The sequence below is a fragment of the Mesoplodon densirostris genome, chromosome 12 (genome assembly GCF_025265405.1).
Source record: "Mesoplodon densirostris isolate mMesDen1 chromosome 12, mMesDen1 primary haplotype, whole genome shotgun sequence".
NCBI classification, from domain to species: domain Eukaryota; kingdom Metazoa; phylum Chordata; class Mammalia; order Artiodactyla; family Ziphiidae; genus Mesoplodon; species Mesoplodon densirostris.
Window position 1 is genome coordinate 50,343,711 of NC_082672.1, and position 24,099 is coordinate 50,367,809.

A 24,099-nucleotide genomic window follows, 5' to 3' on the forward strand; every position below is an offset into this window, starting at 1 on the left:
GAGGGAGCACAGCCCTGCTGACATCTTGATTTCTGACTTCAAGCCTCCAGAACTGTGAAACAATAAATTTCTGTTGTTTTAAGCCACCCAGCTTGTGGCTGTACTTTGTTACAGAAGCCCTAGGAAACTAGTAAAACAATGAAGCATAGCCAGTGAGATGCCTTTAGAGAGATCATCTTAAAACCATCCTAATTTATAAAAACAAGTGAAACCATGTGTTATTTTTATAATAATTATTTGCAATACATGGTATAGCCAATTGGAATACATCAATAAATATTAATATCTTCACTGAGAACCACTGCAGTAGGTATAACAAAGGATGATGGGAATACTTTAACATTTTTGCTTTAGAAATCTAGAATTTAAAGTTATGCCACTGGCTTGAATTTCTAAATCTGACTTTCCTAACTCTTAGTTTTTGTTTGGATTAATATACTTCGATTGTAAAGTTCGTAAGTCCAGCTCACGAGTCATGCATACAGAGGAATATCTAAATACTCTCAAGGTCTATAGTGGCTTTTTTGTTTATGTTATTATTGAGCTGACCCGGAGTTGTTCAATGGGCGTAATTCTCAGTGAATTTGAAAGACATGATCTGAGCAGCCTAAGAGCATTACTGATAGGCTACATGTTATTAGGTTGACATACACAGTCCTGTCAATTTTTTAATTCAGGGAAAAGGGGAAGTTGAGAGGACACAGGGAATGGATTAATTTATTAATTCATTCCATAAATAGTTCTTGTGCCATGAGCAAGGCATTAAGGACACCATATGAAACGAGATGCTCACGGAGCTCTTGGGTGTCACAGTACGGGCTGGGGGGACACACAACACGACTAATAGCACAGTTAACAATTTAAGTGCAATTGTGCCAAGTGCTACAAAGGTAGAGAATGTTACAAGAACAGAAACTGAGTACCTTCCTTGAGGAAGTGAAAGGAGAGTGAGCTTTAAAGCTCAAAAGACTGCAGTCATGTGTTCCAATGGGTAGAGCAAGAGCCTGTGGCAGAAGAAGCCTAACTTACTCAGGAAACAGTGAGAAGGTCCGTGTGTCTGGAGAGCGGTGATGGGGGATGGGAATGGCGTGAAAGGCAGGATGGCAAGGTAGGCGGGGCCAGACCACCCAGAACCTCTAGGTCTGTCCTGCACGTCCTTCCTACGCCCGCCAGGCTGCCAACCAGTTTCCGACCCCTCCATAGTGTGTAAGTAGAGATGGTCTTACTTGATGTGGTGGACTCCAAAGTGACCCCATGCTCCCCACTTCCTGCTGTTCATGCCTTAGTGTCATAATCTGTGCTGTGTAGTGAATTGTCTCCCTAAAAAAATATACTGAAGCCCTAAACCCCAAAACCCATTAATGTAATCTTATTTGAAAATAGGGTCTTTGCAGACATAATCAAGTCAAGATGATGTTACATCCAGGGATGGCTTCCCCGGGAGAGCGCACGGCGCGCCTCGGGCTGGTGCAATGTCACGCCGGCCTCTGCCGCCACAGGTTCGCCCAGCACTCCGTGCCACTCCCTCCCCCCACCCCCGGCCTGAGTGAGCCAGGGTCCCTGAAGCAGCTGCTCCTTTAACCCTGTCCTGTCTGAGCGAAGAACAGACGCCCTCCGGCGACCTAAACGCAGAGGTGGGGCCAAATCCAAAGCTGAGACCTGAGAGCTGTGAGAACAAAGAAGAGAAAGGGAAATCTCTCCCAGCAGCCTCAGAAGCAGTAGAGTAAAGCTCCACAATCAACTTCATGGATCCTGCATCTGTGGAATATATGAATAGACAACAAATCATCCCAAATTGAGGAGTGTGAGCCGTGTGGATGAAAGGTTCTTGGTGCTACAGCCAGGAATCAGTGCTGTGCCTCTGAGGTGGGAGAGCCAACTTCAGGACACTGGTCCACAAGAGACCTCCCAGCTCCACATAATATCAAATGGCGAAAATCTTCCAGAGATCTCCATCTCAACACCAGGACCCAGCTTCACTCAACGACCAGCAAGCTACAGTGCTGGACACCCTATGCCAAACAACTAGCAAGACAGGAACACAACGCCACCCATTAGCAGAGAGGCTGCCTAAAATCATAAAAAGTCCACAGACACCCCAAAACACACCACCAGACGTGGACCTGCCCACCAGAAAGACAAGATCCAGCCTCATCCACCAGAACACAGGCACTAGTCCCCTCCACCAGGAAGCCTACACAACCCACTGAACCAACCTTAGCCACTGGGGACAGACACCAAGAACAACGGGAACTATGAACCTGCAGCCTGCAAAAAGGAGACCCCAAACACAGTAAGATAAGCAAAATGAGAAGACAGAAAAACACACAGCAGATGAAGGAGCAAGATAAAAACCCACCAGACCTAACAAATGAAGAGGTAATAGGCAGTCTACCTGAAAAAGAATTCAGAATAATGATGGTAAAGATGATCCAAGATTCTATTTCCCAGATCCAAAATCTTGGAAATAGAATAGACAAAATGCAAGAAACAGTTAACAAGGACCTAGAACTAAAGATGAATCAAGCAACGATTAGAAATACAATAAATGAAATTAAAAATACTCTAGATGGGATCAATAGCAGAATAACTGAGGCAGAAGAATGGATAAGTGACGTAGAAGATAAAATAGTGGAAATAACTACTGCAGAGCAGAATAAAGAAAAAAGAATGAAAAGAACAGAGGACAGTCTCAGAGACCTCTGGGACAACATTAAACGCACCAACATTCGAATTATAGGGGTCCCAGAAGAAGAAGAGAAAAAGAAAGGGACTGAGAAAATATTTGAAGAGATTATAGTTGAAAACTTCCCTAATATGGGAAAGGAAATAGTTAATCAACTCCAGGAAGCACAGAGAGTCCCATACAAGATAAATCCAAGGAGAAATACGCCAAGACACATATTAATCAAACTGTCAAAAAGTAAATACAAAGAAAACATATTAAAAGCAGCAAGGGAAAAACAACAAATAACACACAAGGGAATCCCCATAAGGTTAACAGCTGATTTCAGCAGAAACTCTGCAAGCCAGAAGGGACTGGCAGGACATATTTAAAGTGATGAAGGAGAAAAACCTGCAACCAAGATTACTCTACCCAGCAAGGATCTCATTCAGATTTGATGGAGAAATTAAAACGTTTACAGACAAGCAAAAGCTGAGAGAGTTCAGCACCACCAAACCAGCTTTACAACAAATGCTAAGGGAACTTCTCTAGGCAAGAAACACAACAGAAGGAAAAGACCTACAATAACGAACCCAAAACAATTAAGAAAATGGGAATAGGAACATACATATCGATAATTACCTTAAAAGTAAATGGACTAAATGTTCCCACCAAAAGACACAGATTGGCTGAATGGATACAAAAACAAGACCCATATATATGCTGTCTACCAGAGACCCACTTCAGACCTAGAGACACATACAGACTGAAAGTAAGGGGATGGAAAAAGACATTCCATGCAAATGGAAACCAAAAGAAAGCTGGAGTAGCAATTCTCACATCAGACAAAATAGACTTTAAAATAAAGACTACTAGAAGAGACAAAGAAGGATACTACATAATGATCAAGGGATCGATCCAAGAAGAAGATATAACAACTGTAAATATTTATGCACCCAACATCGGAGCACCTCAATACATAAGGCAAATACTAACAGCCATAAAAGGGGAAATCGACAGTAACACACTCATAGTAGGGGACTTTAACACCCCACTTTCACCCATGGACAGATCATACAAAATGAAAATAAATAAGGAAACACAAGCTTTAAATGATACATTAAACAAGATGGACTTAATTGATATTTATAGGACATTCCATGCAAAAACAACAGAATACACATTTTTCTCAAGTGCTCATGGAACATTCTCCAGGATAGATCATATCTTGGGTCACAAATCAAGTCTTGGTAAATTTAAGAAAACTGAAATTGTATCAAGTATCTTTTCCGACCACAATGCCATGAGACTAGATATCAATTACAGGAAAAGATCTGTAAAAAATACAAACACATGGAGGCTAAACAATACACTACTTAATAACGAAGTGATTACTGAAGAAATCAAAGAGGAAATAAAAAAATACCTAGAAACAAATGACAATGGAGACATGATGACCCAAAACCTATGGGATGCAGCAAAAGCAGTTCTAAGAGGGAAGTTTATAGCAATACAATCCCACCTTAAGAAACAGGAAACCTCTCGAATAAACAACCTAACCTTGCACCTAAAGCAATTAGAGAAAGAAGAACAAAAACACCCCAAATTTAGCAGAAGGAAAGAAATCATAAAAATCAGATCAGAAATAAATGAAAAAGAAATGAAGGAAATGATAGCAAAGATCAATAAAACTAAAAGCTGGTTCTTTGAGAAGATAAACAAAATTGATAAACCATTAGCCAGACTCATCAAGAAAAAAAGGGAGAAGACTCAAATCAATAGAATTAGAAATGAAAAAGGAGAAGTAACAACTGACACTGCAGAAATACAAAAGATCATGAGAGATTACTACAAGCAACTCTATGCCAATAAAATGGACAACCTGGAAGAAATGGACAAATTCTTAGAAATGCACAACCTCCTGAGACTGAACTAGGAAGAAATAGAAAATATGAACAGACCAATCACAAGCACTGAAATTGAAACTGTGATAAAAAATCTTGCAACAAACAAAAGCCCAGGACCAGATGGCTTCACAGGCTAATTCCATCAAACATTTAGAGAAGAGCTAACACCTATCCTTCTCAAACTCTTCCAAAATATAGCAGAGGGAGGAACACTCCCAAATTCATTCTATGAGGCCACCATCACCTTGATACCAAAACCAGACAAGGATGTCACAAAGAAAGAAAACTACAGGCCAATATCACTGATGAACGAGGATGCAAAAATCCTCAACAAAATACTAGCAAACAGAATCCAACAGCACATTAAAAGGATCATATACCATGATCAAGTGGGGTTTATTCCAGGAATGCAAGGATTCTTCAATATACGCAAATCAATCAATGTGATACACCATAGTAACAAATTGAAGGAGAAAAACCATAGGATCATCTCAATAGATGCAGAGAAAGCTTTCGACAAAATTCAACACCCATTTATGATAAAAACCCTGCAGAAAGTAGGCATAGAGGGAACTTTCCTCAACATATTAAAGGCCATATATGACAAACCCACAGCGAACACTGTCCTCAATGGTGAAAAACTGAAAACATTTCCACTAAGATCAGGAACAAGACAAGGTTGCTCACTCTCACCACTCTTATTCAACATAGTTTTGGAAGTTTTAGCCACAGCAATCAGAGAAGAAAAGGAAAGAAAAGGAATCCAAATCAGAAAACAAGAAGTAAAGCTGTCACTGTTTGCAGATGACATGATACTATACATAGAGAATCCTAAAGATGCTACCAGAAAACTACTAGAGCTAATCAATGAATTTGGTAAAGTAGCAGGATACAAAATTAATGCACAGAAATCTCTGGCATTCCTATATACTAATGATGAAAAATCTGAAAGTGAAATCAAGAAAACACTCCATTTACCACTGCAACAAAAAGAATAAAATATCTAGGAATAAACATTCCTAAGGAGACAAAAGACATGTATACAGAAAATTATAAGACACTGATGAAAGAAATTAAAGATGATACAAATAGATGGAGAGATATACCATGTTCTTGGATTGGAAGAATCAACATTGTGAAAATGACTATACTACCCAAAGCAATCAACAGATTCAATGCAATCCCTATCAAACTACCACTGGCATGTTTCACAGAACTAGAACAAAAAATTTCACAAGTTGTATGGAAACACAAAAGACCATGAATAGCCAAAGCAATCTTGAGAACGAAAAACGGAGCTGGAGGAATCAGGTTCCCTGACTTCAGACTATACTACAAAGCTACAGTAATCAAGACAGTATGGTACTGGCACAAAAACAGAAATACAGATAAATGGAACAGGATAGAAAGCCCAGAGGTAAACCCACGCACATATGGTCACCTTATCTTTGATAAAGGAGGCAGGAATGTACAGTGGAGAAAGGACAGCCTCTTCAATAAGTGGTGCTGGGAAAACTGGACAGCTACATGTAAAAGTATGAGATTAGATCACTCCCTAACACCATACACAAAAATAAGCTCAAAATGGATTAAAGACCTAAATGTAAGGCCAGAAACTATCAAACTCTTAGAGGAAAACATAGGCAGAACACTCTATGACATAAATCACAGCAAGATCCTTTTTGATCCACCTCCTAGAGAAATGGAAATAAACACAAAAATAAACACATAGGACCTAATGAAACTCAAAAGCTTTTGCACAGCAAAGGAAATCATAAACAGGACCAAAAGACAACCCTCAGAATGGGAGAAAATATTTGCAAATGAAGCAACTGACAAAGGATTAATCTCCAAAATTTATAAGCAGCTCATGCAGCTCAATAACAAAAAAACAAACAACCCAATCCAAAAATGGGCAGAAGACCTAAATAGACATTTCTCCAAAGAAGATATACAGACTGCCAACAAACACATGAAAGAATGCTCAACATCTTTAATCGTTAAAGAAATGCAAATCAAAACTACAATGAGATACCATCTCACACCAGTCAGAATGGCCATCATCAAAAAATCTAGAAACAATAAATGCTGGAGAGGGTGTGGAAAAAAGGGAACACTCTTGCACTGCTGGTGGGAATGTGAATTGGTACAGCCACTATGGAGAACAGTATGGAGGTTCCTTAAAAAACTACAAATAGGGCTTCCCTGGTGGCACAGTGGTTGAGAGTCTGCCTGCCGATGCAGGGGATGCGGGTTCGTGCCCCGGTCTGGGAGGATCCCACATGCCGCGGAGCGGCTGGGCCCGTGAGCCATGGCCGCTGAGACTGCGTATCTGGAGCCTGTGCTCCGCAACGGGAGAGGCCACAGCAGTGAGAGGCCCGCATACAGAAAAAAAAAAAAAAAAAAAAAAGGTGAAAAAACTACAAATAGAACTACCATATAACCCAGCAATCCCATTACTGGGCATATACCCTGAGAAAACCATAATTCAAAAAGAGTTATGTACCAAAACGTTCATAGCAGCCCTATTTACAATAGCCTGGAGATGGAAACAGCCTAGGTGTCCATCATCAGGTTAATGGATAAAGAAGATGTGGCACATATATACAATGGAATATTACTCAGCCATAAAAAGAAACGAAATTGAGCTATTTGCAATGAGGTGGATAGACCTAGAGTCTGTCATACAGAGTGAAGTAAGTCAGAAAGAGAAAGACAAATACCATATGCTAACACATATATATGGAATCTAAGGAGAAAAAAATGTCATGAAGAACCTAGGGGTAAGACAGGAATAAAGACACAGACCTACTTGAGAATGGACTTGAGGATATGGGGAGGGGGAAGGGTAAGCTCTGACAAAGTGAAAGAGAGGCATGGACATATGTACACTACCAAACGTAAGGTAGATAGCTAGTGGGAAGCAGCCGCATAGCACAAGGAGATCAGCTCGGTGCTTTGTGACCGTCTGGAGGGGTGGGATAGGGAGGGTGGGAGGGAGACGCAAGAGGGAGGGGATATGGGAACATATGTATATGTATAACTGATTATTTTGTTATAAAGCAGAAACTAACACACCATTGTTAAGCAATTATACTCCAATAAAGATGTAAAAAAAAAAGAGTCTCACCTTCAGGAAAAAAAAGATTAAAAAAAAGATGTTGTTATACTGAATTAGGGTAGACCCTAACCCAGTATGACTGGTGTCCCTACAGGAAGAGGGAAATGTGACACAGACCTAGACATACAAAGGAAGAAGGCCATGTGACAATGGAAGCAGAGATTGAAGTGCTGCAGTTGCAAGCCAAGGAACACCAAGGACTGCTGGCAAAATATCAGAATCTAGGAAGAAGCATTCTCCTATGGGTTTCAGAGTGAACTTGGCTCTGCTGACAACTTGATATTGAACTTCTACCCCCGAACTGTGAGATAAGTTTCTATTGTTTTAAGTCATCTAGTTTGTATTATTTTTTTACAACAGCCTTAGGAAACTGATACAGATTTTGCTTGTGTGTGGGTGGGACCAATGGTTTGCTTCTGAGCAACGAGATATGGCAAAGTGATGGCATGTCACTCCAATGATTACATTATGTTATACAAGACTCTGTCTTGCTAGCAGACTCATTCTAGAGACCATCTTCCCCATGCCAGCTACGAAGACGCAAGTCGCTATGAGTCCTACAAGGAACAAGTCCACGTGGAACTGCAAGGAATTGAATTCCACCAACAAACACATGAGCAGGGAAGTGGATTCTTCCTGAATCAGGCCTCCAGTTGAGACCACAGCCTGACTGACATCTTGACTATAGCTTTGTGAGACCCTGTGCAGAGAACCCAGCTAAACTGTGCTTGGAATTCTGACCCAGAGAAATCATGAGATAATGAATACATGTTGTTTTAAGCTGCTAACTTTTTAGTAATTTGTTAGATAGCATAGAAAACTAATACACTTGCACCATAGTATACCAAACTGTTAGTAGTAGTTTAGCCTTTGCATTCTCTCTGGGCATAGGAAATGTTGAAAGCTGACTCTTATGGATATTTTCAGGCACTCTTCTGAGGTTCCCAACACTGGGGACTCTCCTGCAGTTCCCTTGGTGTGAGCACACGTATCTTCTCACATCAGGCATTTTCTTGCTACTCCTTCCTTGGGAATCCAGTGATCACTTCCTGGTTCCTGCTGCTACGGTCCCTCTGGCCAGGACCTAGGCCAACACCATGCCAGCACTCTCCCCCATGAGGCCTGCCTCTGAGCACCTATAAACACTCAAGGATCCTTTGGCCTAACCAATTCTGGGAGGGTAGGCCATTCCCAACATGGCAGCCCTCTCCTCAGCCCGTCCCTCTGCTTCAGCTTTGCTACACAGCAGTCCAAAGCCAACAGCTCCATGGGGTCCCTCCAACAATAGAACACTACATTAAGCTTGTCCAGAGTCCTAGTTCTCTCTAGGCTGGAGGTGAAGGAGTAGGGGTGGGTGACGGTCACTGCATGGCAACAGTGCACTCCGAAGACTCTGTTTACCAATCTCTTCTCTACGTTCTGTAAACATCTTTATCTTTGATCTGGTTCAAGAGTCCAAGACTCATGGAATCAGCCTGAGCACTTCCTTTATAATTCTGTGCCTGGGATCTGTCTCACAATCACTTTGGTCTGTGATATCTATTGTTTTGGAAATCCCATCAGAATGGAGGCAGGAAAAGTGTCATTTTAACCACCTGTTTCTTTTAGTATTCCCAAGTCATAAAATAAGAAAAGAGTAAAATTTAGTGTTAATGTTACAACTCATTTCTAGCTGACATTCCAAAGAATCAGTGATATTTACATTCTTAGACAATTGTTAAAATGATGAACTCTATTTAAAATAATTACTCAACATTCTTGAACAAATTTATCTATTTCTTGCAAGCAGAAATTCAGAACAAGGCAGAAGCCGAGGAATCAAATATTCTCAAGTACGTAAAAGCTCTAATTGTGGGTGGCCAAAGTGCCCTATTTAAAATACAAAGTTTATTCATTCATTTACTGAACAAATATTTACTGAGTACCTCTTAAGTGACAGACTGTTTTATTTAAACTTTTAAAACATTTAATTTTGACTTTACTTATCCAGTTAGCTTAAAAAAAAAGTATAAGAAAAAAATGCACATCAGGATAAGTCTTAAAAATGCATATTACTCCAGAATTACCTGAAAAGGCATTGCTGTAATATCTAGACAGGGTCTGCATGATGTCTTTTGAGTGCTGGGTCCACGGCGCTATCTTTCTGTAGGTTTTTACACGATGAACAAGTTGGGAACCACCATACTGAAGGGACAGGGTATCCCCATGATCTTCATAGAGTTCCTCAAATAACCTGAGCAAAACACACAAACACTAAAGAATTTCACCCAAAGTATTACACACGTATTCACTTAGCCGTGGACTCGAAACAAGTATTTTACTGTATGAATTCCTCTAGGCCTTTCTTTTCAAGTGGACTCTTCAACATCTTGAAGATATATGCACATGCAAAATATATTTTACAGTAATGGTCTAATAAGCAACAAAGTCAAAGAAAATGCTATAAAAAATAAAAAAGCAGGGGCACCAAAAGCATAACCCATCAAAGCCAGACCAAGGTGGTTTTAACTCTATCAAAAGAATCCTAACTTTCTGCAGCCTGCCAAATCAATTTACCTCCCACGACAGAATTTTCTGTTCTCTCTGAATTGCCTTCGGGAAAAAAAGACATACTCTTGTCACAAATAAACCATATTATTTCCTAGAAATACACATCTGAAACTTATGTTTCTTCAAGTGCCCGTTAAAGACTTTTTAGTGCAGTGATATCTGAGGACTTGGCCATTTGTAAGCTCATCACTTTTTTTTGACAGAGCCTTTATGACTATCTCAGAGGACCTATAACAGTGATCACTGCATTTTCAAGAAATGGTACTTCACACAATGTCATGGACCCAATGGACAGCGAATAAACAGTATTCCTTACTGAAGAATCAATCTTTTATCTGTCTTATATGTTTAATTCAAAATATATGAAGCCTTATTACTTTTTTTTCCTAATGCAGTCTGGATTTGTTTTTTTAAAAACCCACCAGTTTGGATTTATCTGAAGTACATAATGTTTATTGATAATTAACACAAATAGGAAAATAAAAACCATGGTAACAATACACAAGGCTTTAATAGAAATATATATTACAAAATTAATTTGAATAATGTCTTTTAACAACATAGTTTTTAAGAAGCTGAAAGGAGAAACAAGTTCATAAAAGTCCTTATTAATCAGGTTTGCTTTCTGTCAATATGAAAGGCATTCGAAAGGCAGAAAATAAAGCTTACCTAACTGCATCTGTATCAAACTGTAGATTCGGTTTGTCAATTAAGCCCAAGGAATACAGCTGATAAGCCAGAGCACATTTCCCCACCATAAACTGTGCTGTGTTGGTGCGATCCAAACAGTCCACACAGTTGGTTCGAAGAACACCAGTCTAAAGAGAAACACCTTGAACTGTCATTCATTATTCAGTCACCAAAACTACCTCCATCCTACTTTAGATTTCTTTAAGCAGTAGAAGATAGCTGTAGGCAGGGTATTATTCCTGAACAAATAATGAAGAACATTTTTTTCATTATAAAAGGTTATATTTGCTGTTCACTTAATACTGCCGCAACAGCATCATTGCACCCTCTAGTCTATATCTGAATTATTTTCTTTAGTTTAACAAGATAAAAATAGCTAACATTTTCCACATGTATCAATTAGTAAAATATGTGCTTTTTTCCCTGATCTATCTCCTTTACTATACAAACTAAAATATTCAGTGGGTGAGGCCATTTCATTCTTAAAGCATAATTAATATATATACTGTTGTATTTGACTAATTTTCCAAAGTCATTTATTCTTTTCACATTTCATTCATTTCATATTTCATTTCATATTTCATTCATATTCTTTCATTTATTCTTTTCACATTTCTGTTTCTATTTCCAATAACAAAATGTATACTATATAGAAAAAATCTGTGGGCGATTATTATTTCAGCTACACATCCCTTGCAAGAGTTAAACACTAGCAGTAAGGCTTTTAAACCTCATTCTCAGGACTTCCCTGGTGGCACAGTGGTTAAGAATCTGCCTGCCAATGCAGGGAACACGGCTTCCAGCCCTGGTCCAGGAAGATCTCACATGCTGCGGAGCAACTAAGCCCGTGCAGAACAATTACTGAGCCTGCGCTCTTAGAGCCTGCAAGCCACAGCTACTGAAGCCCACACGCCTAGAGCCCGTGCTCCACAACAAGGGAAGCCCCCACAATGAGAAGCCCGTGCACCACAATGAAGCACAGCCCCTGCTCACCGCCACTAGAAAAAACCAGTGCTCAGCAACGAAGACCCAAGGCAGCCAAAAATAAATAAATAAACATATTTTTTTAAAAAAACTCATTTTCAAATGATTAATAATTTTGCATTCAGTAAGAAGTATCTCTCTCCATGATTGCTTTCAGAAAACATCATACACTGTGGATACAGATTCTATTCATTATTAATACAATGTCATCTATACCTGCAGGCGACCAGTGGAAATCACACATCCTCCTAGTTCATTCCACCTGTGTTTAAAAATACATGCTTTAATTAAAAAATTTTAATAACATAATCTCTATTCATATTTGGTACTAGCTCTTTATTAAGAATCAAAGTAATAGGGCTGAATGCCCCTGAATAATCAGCTGATTCAGTTTACTTTCATTCTCTCAGGAAAGTGAATATGCAAGTCACAGAGATGGAATGCTATCCATGCTCTAAAGGGAGACCAGGAAAGGAGCATCTTAACCTGCTCCAGCCCTACACTCTTAGCATTTTGTCACCCATGTTCAACCAAAATCTCTCGTGCTTTAATTTAAGCCCATTTCCTGTTTGGTCTCTACAGACATGACTAATAATTGCAGGGCAATATTATAATAAAATCTTCCAAGCCTGATTCTTCTCCCCTCAACGTTAGGAGGCCCCACCTCCTCCAGCTTTTCTTCATGGAGCTTTGTTACAGTCCTTCGGTTGTTTTTACACTCTTCCTTATTATTTTCTTTCCTACATACTTTCTCCACGTGCTAATGAATGCCTGGGGAAATGTTGTTATTATGTAAGTACTATATAATGATATTACCATTTTAATTATTTAAAATATTTTAATTATTTAAAACAAGGTGCAGTGAAGAAAAAAATTAACACAGCAGGCCTGACTGCTATCCTCAGAAAGGCCTGCTTACAAGGCTGGCCCTTGGCCGGAGTCTGGAACTTCAGTTCCCACCATTCCCAGAACAGACAAGAGTGGATCAATGTGCCTAAGCCGTCTGTAGAAACACCATGGTTTGCTGAACATCCTTTCCTTCTGCGAGTCTGAAATTTTGGAAGCTGCCAGGCAGAGGCTGCCTATAGGACCACCTCCAATAAATACCCTGGCACCAAGTCTTTCATCATCTCCCCTGGCTGGCGACATTTCACACACACACCGTCACAAGTCGCTGGGGGGATTAGCACTGTGTGCCTCTACCAGGAGAGGACTCTGGAAGCATGACCCTGATTTCCTCTGGACTTCATCCCATGTGCCTTTTCCCTTGGCTACTTTTGCTTTGTTTTGCTTGGTAGTAATAAATCACAGCCAAGAGAACAACAATATGCTGGGTCCTTTGAGTTCTCCTAGTGAACCACTGAGCCTGCGAGTGGTCTTGGGGACCCCGGTCACAGGTGCCCCGAAATTCAAACTATAACAAAAGGATTACTTGCAAAGACGTACACATTAGTAGTTGGTTGTTTTTTGTTTTTGCTTTCTCTGTGTGTGTGTGTGTGTGTGTGTGTGTGTGTGTTTACCATTATAGTTAACTTTACTAACTGAAAATAAAATACTGGAAATATATAATATTGGTCCCTTAAAAGATAAATAAAGCACATTTGCTTGATCTGAAGGAGCTCACAAAGTAGTAATGAGGAAAGACTTGTGAACAACTAACTATAATACAATGATACATTTTCATTAAAATGTTAGTTTAAATACTAATGTATACACTGGTTTATTAGAAAAATTTTCCTGCTCCTATTTAATACTGAAGAATAGAATTCATTACAGAAAATTTTACTTTACAGAAATATTTTATGTAATGTTTATTCTAAGAAGCAACAGATTCCATGGCTTCCATCTCAGGGTATATACCCTCAGAGGAAACTGCATGCCATCAAGAATGTTCATTCCACAGTCCCATGGGCTGCGTGTCTTGTCTCCCCAAAGGAATAAAATCATCCATCTTCCAAGGAGTCAAACTGCTCATATTTAGAATACTTTTTATCTGTAAGAGCAAAATTCTTGATTTCTTTTAGGTTTTAAAACACCATACAGGGCCTCCCTGGTGGCGCAAGTGGTTGAGAGTCCGCCTGCCGATGCAGGGGATACGGGTTCGTGCCCCGGTCTGGGAGGATCCCATATGCCGCGGAGCGGCTGGGCCCGTGAGCCATGGCCGCTGAGCCTGCGCGTCCGGAGCCTGTGCTCCGCAACGGGGGAGGCCACAACAGTGAGAGGCCCGCATACCGCAAAAAAAAAAAAAAAAAAAAAAAAAAACACCATACATACTTTTCATCTGGCCGCAAAATGCTACAGTATGAATCAGGGCGGTTTACAAAGAAGCCTGTTTTCTTCACCACACTTTCTGCAATCACGTTCAGGCGATCCAGAACATTACACAGCTTGCTGAGGGCAAGGAGGAAGAATGAAGAGAAGTGAGAAGAGCCCACGTCTTAATACATATTTATTCTCACATCTAAAGTAAAGTCTACAGTAATGACACTCAGGGATTTAATTTTTTAAATCTCTGGTTTGTACTCAATAGAAACATTGTAAGAATTAATTTCTAGAATGCAATGTGTACTCAATAACTAGCAAGATTTGGCGCAAGGAGACATGAAGGGCCTGTAACTCGACAGCAACTATTGGCAAGCCTTAAACTCGGGCGCATGACATCCCCCTGCAAGAGCTTTTCCCAAAGCCTTTCACTCCCCAAGAGTACAGTCAGTTAAATATGGATTCATGAAATGTGAAGAGAGCACAATGCACAGTGCAGTGGAAGGGGAAGAAAACACTGGAAAATCAATTACTACTAATGGCACCAACCTGCAACCAGGCTTATACTATGGGAAAGTGTGTGTGTGTGTGTGTGTGTGTGTGTGTGTGTGTGTGCATGTTTCTGTGTGCGCACACATGCATGTATCTAACTACATAAAATGACTCAGAAAAAAGTACGAGTCAAGTGCAAAACAATACAGTGACATTTAAAAATAACGGAGACCTCAATATGAGCCTAATGTTTGTATGACCCCTCGTAAATGAATGCAAGTTCCTTGGATGAGATGAGTTTTGAATCAGATCTTGACAGAGAGGTGGGAAAGCAGCCAGCGGAGGGCAGGGGGAAACAACAACAGGAACAAAGGTTCCAGAACTGGACCTTGGCTGCTGCACTGGGGACAGAACATGAAGGTTAGCTTTTCAGGAACAGAACAGCCCTGGGAATAAAGAAGAAGTTATGCATTCTGGAACCAACCAGGTGATGGGGCTTTAACATTACACTAAGGGGTTTGGATTTACTATAAACAGTCAAGAGTTAGTGCTGGTTCATCCATGCGTGAGATAATCTGAAAGCGGTGTCTGAGAAAGTGATTAAACAGGGAGAAAGAATGAAATAGAAAAAAGTGAAACTAATGCCTTTAAGGAAAAGCAGCAGAGTAAAGATGTTCTGAGGTCACTAGATACTTCAAAGAGAATTTCTAAATGGTAAAAATGGTGGGCAAAAAGAATTTGGTCAACTAATTTAAGCCCTCAAATTATACACCAGCAGTTAAACAGCCCCTCAAGCCGGTTCACAAAGGAAATGAAAAAAGTAACATTCACTTTACCAGAGAGATCAGCTTCCTGCTATTTTACATCACAAGAAGAGGAAAATATAACCAGACGTATGAGCATCTGCTCACCTTTTGGTGTACTTGGCCATATCCCAAGGAATATAAATAATCGTGTGCTCGGGAGGCAAAAACTGGTTGAGGTAGGTCACAGCAGCTACGAGTTCTTCACTCAAAATTCTTTCATGCTTTCTCTTCTCTCGTTCCTTTACCCAAAATTAAACATTTTCAGTGTTCTAACTACCTTAAATCAGAGGAACAGACTTTTAACATAACTTTGCCACTAAGACAAAAAGCTGAAGTGCTAAATATACAAAAATGAAACCTACCTACTCAAATTAAAATAATATAAATGCAAAGAAATAAATGCATCACTGAATTATAGTCAACAGATAATGAACATTAAAGACTCAAGGAGATCAGATTTCTTCCTCATAACCTCCTACAGTCCCAAGAAGCCCAGCTCACCCTACACAGGCCCGTCCTACACACTCCACACCGCACACTCCACTTTGGCAAAGGAAAACTTCCCAAGGACCAGAAGAAAGGAACCTCCAACCTCCAACCCTCCAACCCGCCAGCTAAGGACCAGAGAGAAATCAACTGGGCCTAGATGGCTAATCCCCAAACTGGCAGAGTGGAGAACGCTTTCGCAGGCTTCATAGGCTTTTTGTTTTTTTTGGCTGTGTTGGGTCTTCGTTGCTGTGTGCAGGCTTTCTCTAGTTGCGGCGAGCGGGGGCTACTCTTCATTGAGGTGCGTGGGCTTCCCATTGTGGTGGCTTCTCTCGTTGTGGAGCACGGGCTCTAGGTGCGTGGGCTTCAGTAGTTGCAGCACACGGGCTCAGTAGTTGTGGCTCACAGGCTCTAGAGCAAAGGCTCAGTAATTGTGACGCGGGCTTAGTTGCTGCACGGCATGTGGGATCTTCCCGGACCAGGGCTTGAACCTGTGTCTCCTGCACTGGCAAGGGGATTCTTAACCACTGGGCCACCAGGGAAGTCCTGTTCATAGGCTTTTAAACTTGACTCTCATAAAATCCCCATGAGGTAGCCAAGTCAGCCATGTCTTCCCCTTTTACACTGTGGCTGGATGAACGGAGGCTGAGAGGCGTTCATGGAACTAAACCTGGCTGTCCACCTCCTTGTCTGCTGTAGCTCCTTAGGTATCATACTGCCTCCCATTCAAGAGGAGCTGGTGCATAGTGTCCAGCTTTGTGGTTGGAGTGCTGGCTCTGCCTCTTACCAGCCACATGGCCTTGAACAAGGTTCTCAACTTTCCTGGGCCTCCATTTCTTCGTCTGTAAAATGGGTAACAGTAGTATCTCACTTAAAGGATTAATGTGAGGTTTAAATGAGATGAAACATGATAGCTTCTTATCAGAGCATATGACCCATGGTAAGGATTAATAAAAATTAACTTTACTGTTATCCTGATCAGGACTTCACATAGAAACAAACAAAAAACAATTAATTCAGCAATATGGATACAGCACTGAGGTACTATTGCTGGCATCAAAATAGGTCTACACTGTTTTCAACCATGGTGATTACTTTTCAACTGTCATGAATTTAATTAGATAATCACTGAGAAACAGAAAAAGGGTGTCTATTTTGCACAGCTGTATATATGGAGGAATTAGATAAGAACTGATTAAGAACAGCATTAAATCAGTTTGGGATGAACCAATATTTAGCTTATTTTTACATCTGAGAAAATTAAATTGTATACCTGTAACTTTCTCAAAAGCACTTTAAGCCAACTAGAGAAACAAAAAGTTTTTGAATTTCTTATATCAAATCTGGCATTTAATGAGACAGAGGGATAAGGTTATTTCATCAACTTTCAATCATCTCTACGTAAAGAATCTGCTTTATGCATTGTCTGCCCACAGTGGATTAGCTAGTGGATTGTTTCATCGACCTTCTTTGGTCACAGACCCCTTTAACAACCAGATGAAAACTTCACATATGCAAGTGGTTGTTTCAAAGGGTTCAGAGACACCCCCCCAATGGCCGTCCATGGACCCCAGATTAAAGTCCTCTGATGTACAATGACATCAGATCCCTGGTTGGCTTCCTGTTGATCCCCAGTAGCAGCACTGACAGTATAAGGATTTGCTCCAAAATGTCTGACAAGCAGCGTCTCAAACCTCCACATGGTGGAGTGGAGGGAGGGCAGGAGATAGTGCACAGCACAGGGCAAAAGAGAAAAGAAATCAAGAAAAGTATTCCACTTTAGACACTTCATATGGAGGCAGAATAAAGAGTGAATATTCGCTGATATCATGCTACACACACACACGCACACATACACACATTCTCTGACAAGTTAATGAGTTCTAAGTGAACTGAATAAACATCTTCTTTTATCCTATGAATAAAATAACTAATGACAAAAACAACAGAACATTTTTTTCTATTCTACAAAACAGCAACTTAATCTCCAAACAATTTTCTAGTCATTGCCAGGATTTTTATGGCAATGAAACAACGAACAAGGACAATTTTAAAATCCACTGACTGCCCTTTAAATATTAAGAAATAAATGTTCATTTGAGAAAGCTGGGCAGGAACACTTTACAACCACACGTATCTGATATTATATTTTGAACCTGCGTATTTAATAGAGAAATAGATTATTTCAAATATCATAAACTGAATTTCCACTTAACCATAGCTTTTAACCACACTATAAGGACTCTGTAAAATATGAAGAAAATTCACTAATTAAGGTCGATGTTTATGTTCTAGCGATAACCTTGTAATTTAGTGCTTCAGCAATAATTTATTTCTATACTAACAATCTCTTATTGCTTATAGTTTACTAGAAAAATGTTCATGAGGGTTATTACTAGAGTTTTCCTTTTTGAATTTTTTGATTATGTCTCTTATAGCTATTGTTCAATATCAGGTTGAGGTTGTGGATCATCCACCTATTGCCGTATATTACTCTGAGTTGATGGGGGAAAGACGTGAAAATGAAATTTCTGAACTGATGTGAACAAAAGTCTAAAAAATGATGTATTTAATACCTGAATGATTTTACAAAGTCAATCCCTGATAGGATGCAATAATTTCATAAAGCAAAGAGCAACAAAGGAAGAAATAAAGCTTCCTGCCTCACTGTCCCCAGCCCCTCCTCCCCACTCCCCTCCCCCGAGCCACACGCTCGCAGGCACACACACGCCCTGCTCCTCTGAACCCTCGTACTTAGTTCTAGGGTCCTCTCCCCGCAACTGGATCTCGGTCTGTGCCCCCGGCCTGGGCAGCTCCCAGTACCTGCTCCTCCTCCACTCTAGCTAAGCCATCCTTCCCACCCTCACATCTCAGATCAAGTCATCACCACAGGTAACTCCTCTGCCTTCAACATTTCTTATCCAGAACCTCTTTTATTTTCAGATGGCTTGTTTTAAACAGCCCACCTCACCAGGACCCCAGTCCACCGACAGCACTGCTTTCTCCATCACCCTCTCCATTACTCCCCCTCCTCCAGCTTAGGTTTCATGGTCTGCTTCAATCAGACTTCCGCCAACATCCAAAACTCCTATTATCTGTCTTTCTACATCATGCCTGCCTGGCAGAACTGAACGAATCCAATTATCTACTTCCTCTGTGCTCACAGCCATACACAAGCCCTGCCAGGAAAAGTCAGGCAATAGCAGAATTTAAGAAATCTTGGGGAACTTCCCTCGTGGTGCAGTGGTTAAGAATCTGCCTGCCAATGCAGGGGACACGGGTTCGATCCCTGGTCCTGGAAGATCCCACATGCCACAGAGCAATTAAGTCCATGTGCCACAACTGCTGAGCCTGCGCTCTAGAGCCTGCGAGCCACAACTGCTGAGCCTGCGCGCCACAACTACTGAGCCCGTGTGCTGCAACTACTGAAGCCCACGCACCTGGAGCCCGTGCTCCGCAACAAGAGAAGCCACCGCAATGAGAAGCCCACGCACCACAACGATGAGTAGCCCCTACTCACTGCAACTAGGGAAAGCCCATGTGACGCAACGAAGACCCAACGCAGCCAAAAATAAATTAATTAATTTAAAAAAAGAAAGAAAGAAAGAAAGAAATCCTGATCACCAACCTGAAATTAGCCCTTAGCATTGCCTGGAGGTCTCTGGTCAATCCACCCTCGCACATACATGAAGGCTGTGAAACTTCCACCACCCTCAAACCTCTGCTCTGAGCAGGTGACCTTCCCTCTTACCTCAAGGAGAAGTTAAAGTCATCAGGAAGGAGCATGTACGCATACACAACACACACACACACACACACGCACACACCCTTACTATTCTCTGTCCTCCCATTAAAATAATTCCTCCCTCCATGTTTCAGATTTCCTCCTTTCTGAAGCACATGATGCCCCTGATCATCCTTTCTCTCTCCTGTGTTTTATACCTCTCAAGGATCCCAAATGGATCCTTCCCACAGGCTTTTAAACACAGCATTATGCTCTCTTAAAAAACAACAACAACAACATACTGATGAAAACACCAACTCTTCTTCATTTTTCTTTAGGTACTTCATTTCCCCAGGACAAGGGAAGTCCTCGTACAGCTCAGTCCACTTCAGTCAGTGCTCTCAGTGTGGGTAACACCAAGGAGCATATTTCCTGTTTTCATCTGACTTGACCTGTCAGCAGCCTTTGCCACTGCTGGTTGCTTACTTCCTTCATCATGAAACATGCTTTCTCTTAGTTGTCATAACACAGCGCTCACCTGGTTTTCCTCCTACTTTTCTGTCTGTTCTTTCCCAGGCTCCTTTACAGACTCCGCCTGCTCTAACTGGACATTAAGAGCTGGGGGGTCCTCAAGACAAGACTGGAGGCTCTTCCCTCTTCCCACTCTGAACCCTCTAAATGGGCATCACCTCCATGCCCACGTCTTCAAATATCACTGGGACACACATGAGCCACAAAATCACATCTCAGCCCAGACCTCTCTCCTGAGCTTCTATCTCACACACCGGCCACTCACTTGCCAGCTCCTCTGACAGGACTCAATCCATCTCAAACCTCAGCACATCCAAACCGTACTCACCATCTTCCCTCACAGATTGAGTCCATGGTCCCTGGCTCAGTGAATGGCATCACCATCCATCCACCTGATACTCGCCAGAAACCTAGGAATCAAGCCTGACATCTCCCTCTCCCTCATCTCAGACCCAGCTCATCACTGAGTCTACTGCCTGTGTCTACTTCTCTCCACCTCTACCACACCACCCGAGTTTAGGCCAGTTACCCTTTTCTGGAAAATTCTAACAGCCTGTGGTCTTCCAACATAGACTTTAGCCTTGTACCAATCCATTCATTCTCTAGATTGAGGTCAGGACAATCTTTTCAAAACAGAAATCTGATCACCATCCTCTCAGCCATACAAAACCTTCAATCGTTTTGGAAAGTCAGGATAAAGACCAGACTCATTAACACACCCTACAAGGCTCTGCATGTCTGGCATAACTCCCTCATCCTCTGGGACCCAGCCAGACAAGCCTTTTCTTCCTTAAATCCACCAAATCCCTTCCTGTCTCAGGGCCTTTGTACCTGCTGTTCTCTTTCTTCTTGGCCTTGTTAATGCCTCTTCGGTCAGGCTGAGCTGACTCATCGCTTCCTCAGGGAAGACTTCTTTCCCCTTATAAGCTCTCATAGCATCGTAACCCAGTGTCGGTACCTCTGCATCACTTCACCATCTCCTCTGTTAGACTGGTAGCCCTGGGAAGGCAGCCACTGCTTCTATGATTGCCCTGGCACAAAGGAAACCTTCAAAACTGCTTGTCAAATGGTGGACTAAATGGACATAGGATTCCTTGGTTTTTAATTAAATTGAATTATACTTCCTAACCAACTTCTTAGAATAATCTCAGATAGTACTAGTTTGTCGGCCAACTGCCACAAACATAATATAACAAAACCCTTGCTTTTCATACACTCAGAGCTTTCCTGGCCACAGAATGAGATTTTTCCATTTCATTTCATTGCAACAGAGACGGCTATGATTTGTTTGTTTTTAAAATACAAAATTCAGTATTATTTTATTATTGGTTTGTGACTTTTTTAACATCTTTATTGGAGTATAATTGCTTTACAATGGTGTGTTAGTTTCTGCTTTATAACAAAGTGATCAGCTATATGTATACATATATCCCCGTATCTCCTCCCTCTTGTGTCGTCTCCCTCTCACGCTCCCTATCCCACCCCTCTAGGTGGTCACAAAGCATGGAGCTGATCTCCCTGTGCCATGCGACTGCTTCCCACTAGCTATCGATTTTACATTTGGTAGTGTATATATGTCCATGCCACTCTCTCACTTCGTCCCAGCTTACCCTTCCCCCTCCCTGTGTCCTCAAGTCCATTCTCTATGTCTGTGTCTTTATTCCTGTCCTGCCCCTAGGTTTTTCAGAACCATTTTTTTTTCTTGGTTCCATATATATGTGTTAGCATGCAGTATTTGTTTTTCCCTTTCTGACTTACTTCACTCTGTATGACAGTCTCTAAGTCCATCCACCTCACTACAAATAACTCAATTTCATTTCTTTTTATGGCTGAGTAATATTTCATTGTATATGTGTGCCACATCTTCTTTATCCATTCATCTGTCAATGGACACAGGTTGCTTCCATGTCCTGGCTATTGTAAATAGAGCTGCAATGAATATTGTGGTACGTGACTCTTTATGAATTATGGTTTTCTCAGGGTATATGCCCAGTAGTGGGATTGCTGGGTCGTATGGTAGTTCTATTTGTAGTTTTTTAAGGAACCTCCATATTGTTCTCCATAGTGGCTGTATCAATTTACATACCCACCAACAGCGCAAGAGGGTTCCCTTTTCTCCACACCCTCTCTGGCATTCATTGTTTGTAGATTTTTTGATGATGGCCATTCTGACTGGTGTGAGGTGATACCTCATTGTAGTTTTGATTTGCATTTCTCTAATGGTTAGTGATGTTGATCATTCTTCCATGTGTTTGTTGGCAATCTGTATGTCTTCTCTGGAGAAATATCTATTTAGGCCTTCTGCCCATTTTTGGATTGGGTTGTTTTTTTGTTATTGAGCTGCATGAGCTGCTTGTAAATTTTGGAGATTAATTCTTTGCCAGTTGCTTCATTTGCAAATATTTTCTCCCATTCTGAGGGTTGTCTTTTGGTCTTGTTTATGGTGTCCTTTGCTGTGCAAAAGCTTTGAAGTTTCATTAGGTGCCATTGGTTTATTTTTGTTTTTATTTCCATTTCTCTAGGAGGTGGGTCAAAAAGGATCTTGCTGTGATTTATGTCATAGAGTGTACATGCCTATGTTTTCCTCTAAGAGTTTGATAGTGTCTGGCCTTACATTTAGGTCTTTAATCCATTTTGAGCTTATTTTTGTGTATGGTGTTAGGAAGTGTTCTAATTTCATTCTTTTACATGTAGCTGTCCAGTTTTCCCAGCACCACTTATTGAAGAGGCTATCTTTACTCCATTGTATACTCTTGCCTTCTTTATCAAAGATAAGGTGACAACATGTGTATGGGTTTATCTCTGGGCTTTCTATCCTGTTCCATTTATCTGTATTTCTGTTTTTGTGCCAGTACCATACTGTCTTGATGACTGTAGCTTTGTAGTATAGTCTGAACTCTGGGAGCCTGATTCCTCCAGCTCCGATTTTCATTCTCAAGATTGCTTTGGCTGTTTGGGGTCTTTTGTGTTTCCATACAAATTGTGAAATTTTTTGTTCTAGCTCTGTGAAAAATGCCATTGGTAGTTTGATAGGGATTGCACTGAATCTGTAGATTGCTTTGGGTAGTATAGTCATTTTCACAATGTTGATTCTTCCAATCCAAGAACATGGTATCTCTCCATCTGTTTCTATCATCTTTAATTTCTTTCACCAGTGTCTTATAGTTTTCTGCATATAGATTTCTTGTCTCCTTAGGTAGGTTTATTCCTAGGTATTTTATTCTTTTTGTTGCAATGGTAAATGGGAGTGTTCCCTTAATTTCTCTTTTAGATTTTTCATCATTAGTGTACAAGAATGCAAGAGATTTCTGTGCATTAATTTTGAAACCTGCTACATTACCAAGTTCATTGATTAGCTCTAGTAGTTTTCTGGTAACATCTTTAGGATTCTCTGTGTATAGTATCATGTCATCTGTGAACAGTGACAGATTTACTTCTTCTTTTCGATTTGGATTCCTTTTATTTCTTCTTATCTAGTCGCCCTGCCCTCTACCCCAGGCCTTTGACCTGACTGCCTACTCATATACACAAGATACGTTGACCAGACAGTGTACTCTGACAAGGAAGCACAGAATTATGAAGCCAGACCACCACTCTGTGCACCTGATCCTTGAGCTACAACCACACCCAATTTCTGAATCTAGTCTTTAGATCCCATTACCACATATTATCTTGCCCAGCAGATCTTGTGGATGGTCAACAGAAGTGGTTGTATCAAGGCTAGGCTGTGGCTGTTTCATCTCCATGCTTCCTTCTCCAAGCTGTCCTAGAAGCTGAGGCAGAATTTCACCCGCACCTAGTTCACCCCAGAAAATCAGGAGACTGACATGCTCATTGCTCTCTTCCCTAGGGAACACACCACGGATTCTCCCACGTACCCA

General features: G+C 40.9%; 1 protein-coding gene across 1 annotated transcript in view; it reads right to left on the minus strand.

The window, feature by feature from the left end:
* The window catches only part of FIG4 (FIG4 phosphoinositide 5-phosphatase), a 139,355-nt gene that overhangs the window by 64,332 nt on the left and 50,924 nt on the right, over positions 1–24,099 (minus strand). The window contains exons 11-15 of the mRNA XM_060115196.1: positions 15,583–15,716; positions 14,192–14,308; positions 12,134–12,179; positions 10,913–11,061; positions 9,760–9,926 (exon numbers count right to left, since the gene is read on the minus strand). Of these exons, the coding sequence (XP_059971179.1) occupies positions 9,760–9,926; positions 10,913–11,061; positions 12,134–12,179; positions 14,192–14,308; positions 15,583–15,716 (613 nt within the window). The remainder of the gene's footprint in view (positions 1–9,759; positions 9,927–10,912; positions 11,062–12,133; positions 12,180–14,191; positions 14,309–15,582; positions 15,717–24,099) is intronic.